Here is a 13,051-nt window from a genome sequence, read left to right on the forward strand (position 1 = left end):
GAGAGATTCTCCCATCACTTGTTTTCTGGAAGAAAGCAGGTCTTTTAAGCAGCTTTTTAAACATTTTTAACTCTATTAAACCTAAGGACAAAATTTTAGCAATTTAGAAACACTAAATCACTCCTACAGAGTTGCTTTTGGGGGGGGGCGAGGGGGGTGAGAGATGGGAGGAACTGAACTGAGGATTTCATTAATGAAGGAACTCCAGGTGTGAAAGTATCCTTCACTGATGCTAATGTGCAACTCCTAGACTTAAAGGTCAAAAGATTTGTCATGAAGCTTATAGGCATCAGAAGGAAGATTTAATGCTAAGATTTCCTTCCTTCAAAGTTGTCTTCCTCATTGGAGTGGCTTCTTAACTGAACAAACCAAGAACCTGGCATGTGACTGTAATATTCTGTAATGATAACCTAGATTCAGATCACCTACAGCAACAATCTATTGCTTCGCTACCACATATGAGACCCTGTGATGGGCACTGGAGAACTAATGTTCCCTGAGCTCAGATGTCAAGAAAAAACTAGATGAGCATCAAAATGTACTGGAAACATGAGGGAGGGGGCAGGAGAAAGATGGGAAGGAGGAGACATTGATAACATGGGGCTGGCTAAAAGGAAATAGATTATGAAAAGTAATTTTGCAAGCATTAAAAACAATTGCTTTCAGAATAGGAAAAAAATGAACTGAAAATATGAAAAGAGAGGGCAGTGATAAAATAAAAATACTCATCAAAGGACATGAAATTTAAAATTTTCACAATTCAAAGGTACGGACAGGCCTCTTTCTTCCTCTTCCCAGAAGTACAAATAAAAATATAAATACATGAGTGAATACATAAGTAAATGAATGGCCAGATTCAGAGAGACACACACAGATATCCCAATCTGCAGTCCTATTCCTTTCTTCTAATCCCTTAATCAGATGCCAATGTCTCCTGGAAGTAATCCAATCTCAATTTCTGTTTAAGGTCTCTAATGAGATTACTTATGAATTAACTATTACCTCTGTAACACAAAATTTTGAATTTGCCCATAGTGGTGTTATACTGATTGAACGGGAGGAAGAAGTATGCATTTTCTATGAGAAAATAAACATTCAAGACATGATGAAGAGAAATGGAGATATTGAGTTACTTATATTAGAAGAAAAACTCAGATTTCTGAAGCTGAAAATTGCTGAGAGGCAAAGAAAGATTTATGTGTACCGGAAAATGTTGCCACTGAAGAAAACTTTGGACATGGAAATAGCAGTCCTGCAGATTCAGGTAGGAAAGACTTAAATTGAGATGTTAGAAATGAGTAGTTTTGTTGCGGGGTTTTCCTCTTTACTAATGTTTTAAGTTGTATTGCTGTGTATTGAAAGTACATGAGGTTGTATTTTGTGACTTATCATATGCTGGGGAGAGGTGAGGAGAGAGAGAAACAGACAGGAAGAGAGAGAGACAGACAGGAAGAAAGCACTTCTGGTTTTTCAGCAGGGCAATATCTCTGGCCTAGCTAATAACATAAGTTTTGTTTTTAGTTGTTTAAAAAATAAATTTTCTTGATGCCTTGTGTTTTTACATCCCAGTTGTTTGTTTTGTTTCATTTTATTTTCCTCCTCAATCTTAATTCTTCCCTTCCATCTGAATCCATCTTTCTATAAAAGAAAAAAAAATCAAAATTTCCACAATTATTCTCATTTTACTTCTTTCCCTGGATAAATTTCTATTGATTCTACATACACACACACACACACACACACACACACACACACACACAGAGATGCACTTTGATTTCCTTATACTTTGTTTCTTATTGCACAATACCATTTTTATTCATCCCAATTTAGTCAGCCTTTCCCCAGTTGGGTCCCTACTTTATTTCTAATTCATTAATACCACAAAAAAGTACTTCCTCTGAATTTTTAGAATATATTCTGTTAGTTTGCTTGAATAATTCCAAACTATTTTCCAAAACAGTTGGGCCCCACAGCTTTAATCAACACTGTTAGTATTCCTATCCCTCCACCCCAATACTGACTTTTTTCATCTTTTTTTTTTTTTTTTTGTAAATAGGTAGGGTATAATGTAAAACTCTAGAGTTATTTTATTTTCTATTTCTCTTATTCTTCTTTTTCAGACCATTTTCTGATATGTCTTTTGAAAGCTTTGCTCATATTCTTTTTATCACTTATCCCTTAAGAAATACCTCTTGATCATTTTGTCAATTGTCCATACATCTATCTTTATATCAGACTTTTGTGATATCGAATGCAAAGATTTTTTCCCTCTCATTCAACCATTTTATTTTTAGAAAAGAGCACTGTTGAAGATATTTCAGAGTTGGATGTTTCTAAAACTGTTCTATGATAGGAAAACTTTTGTATTTTTACCAAACATATATTTAACCATGCCATAACTTTTTTCTCTTCTATAGATTTAATTACTGTAGCCAAAGAATCTTGTTTATTTCTGATTTCTGCTATTCTTAGCAAAGACCTTAGGTAGTAGTTGTTTTGATATTAAGCTTGCTATCCTTTGAAGCTAGAACTTTGTTTATAATTCACTTTTTATTTACCTATAATCACAGCCATTGGTAACACCAGGTGAAGAGGTCTTTACCCCAGAGAGCCAAAATCAAAAGGAAATTCTTGCTACCACACCTCACTTTGGATCTTCTGCCAGTCCACGCAGCAGTCACCCCCAAGTCACCCCACCAATATCCTATCATTATGATGCCATACTCTCAGGGCCCACCCTTCTTCCCCTCGCAATGGGGGCAAGGATTAAATCCCCTGTGGGATGGGTCACTCCTCCTGGTGGGACTCTGCCCTGGTTGGACTGTCTGCTACATCACCCCTTTCACCATGACCTCTCACTAACCACCCCCCAACTATTTTTGCCTCAAGCATTTCTTTCCCATCATTTTATAACCTAGCCTTTTTTTTGCACAGTCTTCTTTAAATATACTGCCTTACATTACCTATTCCTTATGCCTGAATGCTCTTGTTGGGTTTAGAACTGAAGGTTAAAATATTCTTGGGCTTCCAGGCTGGCGTCACAAAGTTTCTCAAAACAGTTTGTAGCCTTAGAACATCTCCAGTTCGAGAGGCAAAGATTTTATTATTATGCTGTTAGCGGTGGGCAAAGTTCTAAGAAAGAAAGCAGCAAAGGAGTGGGAAACTATTGAAATTAAAAGTTTTCTGGTGTGGGTTTTGTTTTTAGATTAGGGTACTAAGGTTATTTAGTTTCACAAAAAGCCTTTGATTTGTAATTTTATGAAGGCTACTGATATGCTAATAGCTCAAATCCAGGATTGTACTGATAAACTAATTTTATGGTTTAGAGATTAATCAGGATTAGAGCTAGTCATCTTCCCAGCAGAACCATCATTACCTTTAGCTAGACATCTTTTTTCCAGAGTCAGCATAACAATCCATAAAACCAGCATTCTTTTTAAAACTAATGCAGTATTCCTAAAGCAGACATCTTGGGGTCAAAAAGCACATATATACTTGAGAAATATAAATGATAGAGACAACTTGGAGTCATGATATCATATGCCTGAGATTATAATCACTTCACTGACCTCTTCACCTCCATCATCTTAGTTTCCTTCAAGATCTAGCTAAAAATCCTACTTCTGCATGAAGCTATTGCTGGCACTTCACCTGCTAATACCTTCTCTTCTCAGAAGGCCTTCAGATACTCTCTATATATCTTATAATTACCTAGATATTTATATGATATCTGTTCCCATTAGAATGAAAATATCTTAAAGATAGAGATTGTTCTGCATTTCTGTGAATTCTTAGCACTTTCCAAGTACATAACAGGATTTAGTAAAAGCTTTCTGACTGGCTGACAGTTTAGCTCTCACCATTTTAAATATTACAAGGATTCTAAATGAAGGAATATAGCTTCTAGGGAAATATATCAGTAATTTTGGGGAGTCATTATTCTGGCAATCTGATTCCAAAATCCTTTGGCTTTGCCCCTCTCCACACCCAATTTAGAAATGCTATTGTTCTTACAATCTTTGATTCTAAATAGACCACTCCTCAATTCATTGCTGACTGATAATCTGGTCAATGATAATCTGATCAATGATAACCAAATTCAGGAGACCACTCCTCTGGGCCATAGAATTAGCATGTCAATGATAGAAATCTGGATAAATGTGTCTCCTTGCTTCTTTTTCTCTGCTGAATTCTCTTGGAATTTAGACCACTTGTAATTGGCATTGCAATTACAATAAATTTTACCCCTTGACAAGGGGATGGGTTCAAGTCTGCAAATTCTTTTGAGACATCTCACAACACCAATCTGTGACCCCAAAATTTTAGAGTCCCCTTCCCAACCTCAACATAAACACATCTAGGAAGCTTTTTGTTTATATCAACTTCTTCATAAAGAAAATATATCAGCTTGGTTATGCAGCCTAATTTTTAATTTCACTATCTCATAATATGAACAAGTGGTAATTCATAGCATTCTTTTTGTTGTTTTTAAAACCGACACATTTGCTTTTGACCCTATCACTTGATTATAGTTTGTTCTTGCTTTCTGACATTAGTTATGGTGCAGCATGCCCTATCTTGGGAGGACTTGCTTGAATGGAAATTATGACTCATAGCTATAGAATACTCTCTTTGGGCAAAGATATCTGTGCCCTCTTTGTATTTGAAATTATTCATTGTCTATTTATAAAACTCAATGACAGATGTTTCAAGTATAAGTTGCTCAAAACCAGAGATTGCTTCTTAATGTCCTCATCTGATACACAATAAATTGCACATTAGAGATAGTTTGAAAGTCATTGTTTGGTTAATATCTTAAAGAAAATTAATTGAGACTTCTAAGAAAGTCAGAGTTTCTTTCTTCGAGAATAAGTCACACAATCACTAGCAACATAATTACATTTTGAATTGTTCCTAAGAGTAACTATGGATTTGATGAGGGTAGAGAAAAATCCCAGATTTTTGATGGTTGGGCTAATCCTTGATAGGAGGAGACACTAAGCCTGAATTTTATTACCCAAGCTACTCCTTATGGCTAGAGGAGAGGAGCACCAATTATCTTGACCATTTGATCTTCTTTGGGCCTTTTGTTATCTTTGTGAACCTTTATTAAAATCTCAATCCAGGTAGAGGCCCCTGATTTCATACTTAGCAAAATCTTTGTATTAACAAAACCATTATAACTCTAGGGTTACTCTATCCAATCAGAAAGCCAATTTATGGCATCAGTCCTGAGGTTATTTTTCCCTATAAAAGAACCTACTCCTATTGTAAACCCCTTCCTACTCCTCTAAAACTCTTTTGGAGAGGGGGTGGGATTTAGCCTGCCAGAGGCATCTAGGATTCATTAGGAATTTGACACACTTTAATAGCTTCTTCCTCCTAAATGGCATCTCTCCTTGCTTAATTGTAAATTCCAATTGTAAATTCTAAACTTAGTTTTCATCTTTTTCATTATCTGATTTTAAAAAAAAAAAAACCCATATGGATTTAACCCATTGTGCAACATAATTAAATCTTTGCTTCCTTGATTTAAAGGTGGTCTACACTTACAAATTCTTTTGAGACATGTTACAATACCAGCTGTAACTCCAACATATTTTTGGGTCCAACATTCCCTCACCCCAACATTTGGTGACAAACCCCATCAGATTTGCACTGAGCCAACAGAATATGCTCTCTTACTTGCCCATGTGATGATGATATTTTCAAATTGATTAGATACTGGCTATAAAACAGAATTTTTAACTACATAAATCAAACTGGATTATATGGGAATATTTCAAAGTTTAACCAAGCTTCATTTGAATCAGTATTCAAGGCAGAGCCAAGATGGCCATGTAAAAGGTAAGGACTTTCTTAGTTCTCTCCCAAGTCCCTCTAAATTCCTTTAATGACTCTAAACAAATCGTAGAGCATCAGAACACACAAAAAGATGGAGAGGAACATTTTCTAGTTGAAAATAACTTAGGAGAGGTCTGTGGCACTAGAGTAGAAGTCCAGCACATAATCCTGGTGCAGGTCACACCAGCACCGCTTCCATCTCGGCCCAGACCCAGGCCTTGGGGTCTCTGAATCGGTGGCAGTACTGGCGGGGCTAGATCTCTCAGCCCAGAGACATAAAGATGCCTTAGAAGATCAGCAGGAAAGGTTTGTCAGAAGGGTGAGAAGGCCTTGGTGTGGACATATGGGCAGGGGTAGCAGTGCCAGCTCCTGGAGGCCTCGACTCACAGGAAGTCTCTTTATTAGCACTGAGCGACTCTGCTGCTTTAGCACACTATATCTTACATAGACACTCCTCACAAATCCAGGGCAGAAAAGAATGCTTATGGTTGGATCTCTACAGGGAATGCTGAAAATAGTTGCACAAAAACCCTGAAGCTTAGGACATTACACCCTCTGGAAACAGGGACCTACTTTAACAAAGAGTTAAAAGCTAAGTAATAGACTGAGAAAATGAGCAAACAACAGGAAAAGATTGTGACTATGAAAGGTACTATGTTGGCAAAGAAGATTAACACTCAGAAGATAAAGTCAAAGGTTCTACATCCAAAGCCTCCAAGAAAACTAAGAATTGGTCTTAGGCCATGGAAGAGCTCAAAGTAAGTTTTGAAAATCAAGTTAGAGAGGTAGAGGAAAACTGAGAAGCAAATTGAGATTAGTTCAAAAGGAAATAACAAAAAGTATGAGAAGAATGCCCTAAAAAGTGAAATTGACCAAATAGGAAAAGAAATATAAAAAGTCTTTGGGAAAATAATTCCTTGAATATTAGAATTGAGCAAAAGAAAGCTAATGATTTTTATAAAAAACCAAGAAACTTTAAACCAAAAGTATGAAAAACTATGAAATATCTCATTGGAAAAAAACAATTGATCTAGAAAACAGATCTAGGAGAGATAATTTTAAGATTATTGGTCTACTTGAAAACCATGATTTATTTTTTTTAAATAACTTTTTATTGATAGAACACATGCCAGGATAATTTTTTACAGCATTATCCCTTGCATTCACTTCTGTTCCAATTTTTCCCCTCCCTCCCTCCACCCCTTCCCCCAGATGGCAAGCAGTCCTTTACATGTTGAATGGGTTACAGTATATCCTAGATACAATATATGTGTGCAGAACCGAACAGTTTTCTTGTTGCACAGGGAGAATTGAATTCAGAAGGTATAAATAACCTGGGAAGAAAAACAAAAATGCAAGCAGTTTATATTCATTTCCCAGTGTTCTTTCTCTTAGTGTAGCTGTTTCTGTCCATCTTTGACCAATTAAGGCTCTCTTTATCAAAGAGATCCACTTCCATCAGAATACATCCTCAAACAGTATCGTTGTTGAGGTATATAATGATCTCCTGGTTCTGCTCATTTCACTCAGCATCAGTTCATGTAAGTCTCGCCAGTCCTCTCTATATTCATCCTGCTGGTCATTCCTTACAGAACAATAATATTCCATAACATTCATATACCACAATTTACCCAGCCATTCTCCAATTGATGGACATCCTTTCATTTTCCAGTTTCTAGCCACTACAAACAGGGCTGCCACAAACATTTTGGCACATACAGGTCCCTTTCATTTCTTTAGTATCTCTTTGGGGTATAAGCCCAGTAGAAACACTGCTGGATCAAAGGGTATGCACAGTTTGATAACGAAAACCATGATTTAAAAAAAAAAAAAAAAAAGCCTGGACATCGTCTTTCAAGACATTATCAAGAAAACTGATATTCTAGATCCAGAAGGTAAAATAGAAATGGAAAGAATCCACCAAGCACATCCTGAGAGATCGAAAAATAAAAACTCCCAGGAATATAGTCAAATTCCAGGACTCCCAGGTCAAAGAGAAAATACCACAAGCATCCAGAAAGAAACAAAAGTATAGTGGAGCCACAGGATAATACAAGATTTAACAGCTTCTACATCAAAAGATTGGAATATGATATTCCTGAGAGAATTGGGGCTAGGATTACAACCAAGAATCACCTTCCCAGCAAAATTGAATATAATTCTTCAGGAGAAAAGATGGATATTCACTGAAATAGAGGACTTTTAAGTATCTGTGATGAAAAGATCAGAACTAAATAGAAAATTTAAATTTCAAATACAGGATTCAAGAGAAGCATAAGGAGGTAATCAGAAAAGGAATATCATAAGGGACTTAACATTTATTTGTTTGTTTACATTCCTACATGAGAAGATGATATTTGTAATTCATAAAAACTGTCTCATTAGAGAGCATTAGGAGTGTAGATAAAGAACACAGGTGTGAGTTGATTATGAAGGGATAATATCTAAAAATATAAAATTAAGGGGTGAGAGAGGAATGTACTAGGAGAATGGGAAAGGGAGAGGTAGAATAACAAATTATCAGCTAAAAAAGAGGCAAGAAAAAGCATTTACAATGCAAGGGAAGAAGAGGAAAGCAGGAGTTAGTGAACCTTACTTTCATCAGAATTAGCTCAAAGAGGAAATAACATACATACTCAATAGGAGTATGTTACCCTGAAGGAAAGTAGGAGGGAAAGGGGTTATGGGAAGGGGCTGAGGGTGATAAAAAAAGAGGGCATATTGAGGGAGGGTTTACTTAGTAGCAAAACACTTTTGAGGAGGGTTAGGGTAAAAGAAGAGAAAGAATAGAATGAACAGGGCGAGTTGAATATAATGGGGGAGGAAACTTTTTGCTGACAATTATGAATTCTAGAGCAAAAAATTAAGACCTTGAAAGCACAGATGGTGTTTTCAATGCTATTTTTAAACAAATGCAAGGATTTCAAAAGATTTTTGAAGTAAACATTCAGCAAAAATTCCTGTATCTTAGAAAATAATTTGGATTTCTGGATCATAGGTAAAATATAGGAATAATGGGATCCAGACAAGAAACAGTCATGCCAATTTAACTAAAAGTCCTTTAAGCTGAAAATGAGAACAGAAAAGGTACAAGATTCTTTTAAGCAGTGACTGGGGTAAAGTATAGATGACCTGATTATCAAACTGCAAATGAGAGAAAGTGATCAGAGAAAGCCATTATAAAATGGAGAAGAATCAATATTGCAAACAATTTTCTTTCTTTTTTTTGGGGGGGGGGGTTGGGGTTTTTTGGAGAATTGAGGGAGGGAAAATGTTGAAAAAGATATTTTTATCACAATTAGTGTTGCTGGTTTTTTCCATTTTTATATATTTATTTGCATATAGTAAATATTAAGCACTTTTCCATATCACCTCTTGCTCCACCTTCCTCTGCCAAGTCTTGTCTTTTAATAATGATTTTTAAAAAGAACAATTCAGTAAACCAAACACTACCATAATTATGTTTGACATTTTATGCAGAGAAAGAAGTTACCTTTTTCATTTTTGCTCGGGGGCCAAGCTTGGTCATTTCAATTTTACAGAGTTCATTTTTGTTTTATTGTTCAGTTTACAATGGTTGTTATCATTGCATATATTGATTTCTTTATTCTGATTAATTTACTTTTCCATGTTACTCTGAAGATAAAGGTCATTGCAGGCAGGAAGCTGATAATAATTATCTGCCTTTATAAATGATTAAATAATCATTCAAGAAGCACTTATTAAGTAAATTCTGTGTGTTGGGGGAACCCAAAAATTTCATATCGTAAGGTAGCTCAAAAGAATTTGTAGGCTTACTCTCACCTCCAAGGGGCAAAGTTTATTGTAATTGTAATGTCAATTAAAGCTAGCTAAATTCTAAAAGAAGTTAGTAAAGAATCAGGATCAGGAAAGATAATTTTATAAGGAAAAGTTAGAGATACTAGGTGCTTGATGTCATTAATTTACTAATTTTATGGCTTAGAGGTAGAGTTGAGGAGTGAGCTGGTTCTGACTGTGTGCAGGTGTAGTGCCCATAATTCTCTGGACAGAGGTGGGGATTTGGGGATAGGAAAAGAAGGACAGGGAGAACCTTCTAGAGGCGTTTAATTCTGCACTTGTGTCACCTTTAAGCACCTCATTGTCCTTACTCTTTAGTCTCAGAAACTCTTATCCCTGACCAACAGGCTGTCAACCAGTAATATTTGTAGCTTTGGCATCCTGGTCATGTCAAATAAATTGGGGCAGGATAATCTAGAGGAAGAAATACATCATTTCCAACTTTATCATTCCCAAAGCCAGGTGGCTTCAGGGCCCTCCACCAGGAAATGCACCATATCATTAGAAATACACTGTTAAGTGTGATACAAAAAATAGGAAAAGTCCTTCCTCTCACAGAGCTCAACATTCTATTTTATAATTCAATTCTGAAGTTGTTATAACTGAAGTTGAGTACCAAAAAAAAGTACCAACATTTTTTTCATACAGAAGATTATATGTGAAATTGTGAATCTCTTATTAAGTGACGGCTTTATAATTTCAAAGTAATCAAATCAAATCAACAAAAACAATTTCAACAGATTAGAATACTGGTTTGATTAAATCAGATGAAATGTAATAAAACTATAAAAGACTACATAAATATCAACTCATTATAGATGACAAGAATTTGCTTTCAAGGCAACCCCTGGTCTCCTGATGGCAGAAAATCCTCCTTGCTACCTGGTCCATTAGGCCTATAGATTTGAACAGGGAACTTTGGGACCTATTCACCATCATCTACATGTCTCAAGTCTCTTGAAGACTTTCTGCTAACAAAATAGTGTCTGTCTAAAACTCAAAAGATGGGCAAGTGCCCAGGGAAAAGGGATAAGCCAAACTTATCAGTCTGGATTGGTTATGATTCAAGCACCATCCCAGAAGAAAAAGGTCATTGCAGGCAGGAAGCTGATAATAATAATTATCTGCATTTATAAAACTTTTAATGTATACAAATCACTTTAGAGATATTATCTCATTTGAAGCCCACAGCAATCCTACTAAGCAGATACTTTATGTATGATTAGCCCTGCTTTATTGATAATAAAACTGAGGTTTAGAAAGTTAAGTACTTTGTCTATGGTCACACAGTGCATAAGGCTCAGAGTTGGTACTTCTACCCAGCTCTTATAATTCTAGGTCTAATTTCAAAATTCCATCTACTACATCTCAAATCTTGAACCCTAAGTAGGGAGTGCTACTGGACCAGATTAAAATATAATTGAGAAATGCTTAGCAAAATAAATTAAAATATAATATAACATCAAAAATGTTAATTTGTGGCTTTCTAAGAAGTTTGTATGCTGCTGGCAGAGAGCAGGACCCCACTGCATTATATCATACTACTTGCCAAAAATAAATTTACCTGCTTTTAGAAGTTAAAAAGAGATCCAGGAATCCTGGCACAGGCCCTTAATCCCAGCTCCAGGGAACCAGAGGTTGCCTCATCTCTTCAGCTCAGGAGTTCTGAGTTATAAATAGGCTGGTTGTGCTGATCAGGTGTCTACACTAAATTTAGCTTTTATATAGCAAATCTGGGGCATCAGAAAAGCAGAAGCGCCTGGGGGCCATGGGATTGCCTAATGAAAGATGTCCCAACCCAAGTCAGAGCCGGTGAAAGCTTCAGGAGGAATCAGTATAAGAGATCTTAGTCAATGAGTTACTCTCCACACTGCATTTTTCTAGGCAAGATAAGGAGAACCAAATTTTTTTTAATGTTAAAAATATGAAAGAAACAAGTTAATTCAATAAATATGATACTTTAAAACATATTTCAATTCCCTATTATAACGAATTCAGATCAGTGAGTGATATAATGGATAGAGAGCTGGCCTTGGAATCAGAAAGACCTGGAGGCCAACTTCTAACACATTCTGCCTGAGTGATCCCTGGGCAGGTGACCTGCACTTGGGCCATGCTCTAAGACTTGGTTGCAGAGAAAGTGTTATAGTGGTTCAGAGTTTCCTTAGCCAGGTTTTACCTGGTGAAAATCAGAGATCCAGTGCTTATACGATGATGAATGAAGGAAAGGCTGGAATAGAGAAAGGAAAGGAGGAAAAGATATGGAGAGCAGGAGGGACAGAAAAAAAGAAAGGAAAAGATTGAAGAGGGAGCTTAACTGGATTTAGAGGGCTTGGGTTCAAATTCTACCCCTGATGCTTACCATTTGTTTGACCTTGGGAAATCATTTATTCTGAGTCTCTTTTTAAAATAAGATCAGAGTAGATGGCCTCTGAGATTTCTTTGGGGTATTTGACAAATTTTAAATTTAATAGAGTTGATTGCAATATTATCAGATTCAGCCTAGCAAGATAGTTTTGATATGGATTCTGCCAGCTATAGCATTATCTATCATTCTCAGTATTATGTCACCCATGTTGTTGTTTTTTTAAATACATACCATCTGGGGCATGATGGGTGGCACAGTGGATGGAGCACCAGCCTTGAATTCAGGAGGATATGAGTTCAAATCTGGTCTCAGACACTTAAAACTTCCTAGCTATGTACCCTGGGCTAGTCACTTAATTCCTCAGCAAAAAATTGCCTCAGCAAAAAAAAAATAAATAAATAAACATATCATCTGTACCTTTACTCAAGTCATGGTAGAAATGTTGAATGCCATAGTGTCAGAAATGATCCCTGGGATACTCCACTAGATATTTCTTTCTAGGGTAATATCAATCCATAAATCATCATCATTTTTGTCCAATTGTGCAAACAATTTTTAGGTCATCAAATCATACTGTTATCTAACCTGTATTTCTCTATTTTACACATATGAATTTCATGAACGCCAAATGCCTTACCAAAACACAGGTATACTCTATAACATTCTCCCTAGTAGTAAACTTTACCAAAAAAAAAAAAAAAAAAAAAAAGGAAATGAGATCAATTTAATAAATTCATGTTCTTGATTTTAAAAAAAGATATTGACTTAATGAAACCATCACCATTTCACTTTATAAAAACTCAAATCCAATCTTTAATAATGCATTCTAGAATTTTTACCAGGAACTGACATAGTGAATATTTACTTATAATGTATTCCCTTTTATGAGAAAAAGACGGCTGTTTTTCTTTTTTTTCTTTTTCTTTTTCTTTTTGCTCCCATTCTTCACAATTTTTCTAACATCATCAGTGGCTCAGTAATCATATCCCAGTTCTTAGAGCACCTTAAGATGAAATTTAT

The 13,051-nt window shown here is 35.8% G+C and overlaps 1 protein-coding gene across 1 annotated transcript in view; it reads left to right on the forward strand.

Moving 5' to 3' along the window:
* CCDC146 (coiled-coil domain containing 146) overlaps nt 1-13,051 on the forward strand; it is a 178,466-nt gene that overhangs the window by 154,180 nt on the left and 11,235 nt on the right. The window contains exon 15 of the mRNA XM_051962015.1: nt 1,036-1,264. Coding sequence (XP_051817975.1) covers nt 1,036-1,264 — 229 coding nt within the window. The remainder of the gene's footprint in view (nt 1-1,035; nt 1,265-13,051) is intronic.

This window comes from Antechinus flavipes, chromosome 5, assembly GCF_016432865.1.
Source record: "Antechinus flavipes isolate AdamAnt ecotype Samford, QLD, Australia chromosome 5, AdamAnt_v2, whole genome shotgun sequence".
NCBI classification, from domain to species: Eukaryota; Metazoa; Chordata; class Mammalia; order Dasyuromorphia; family Dasyuridae; genus Antechinus; species Antechinus flavipes.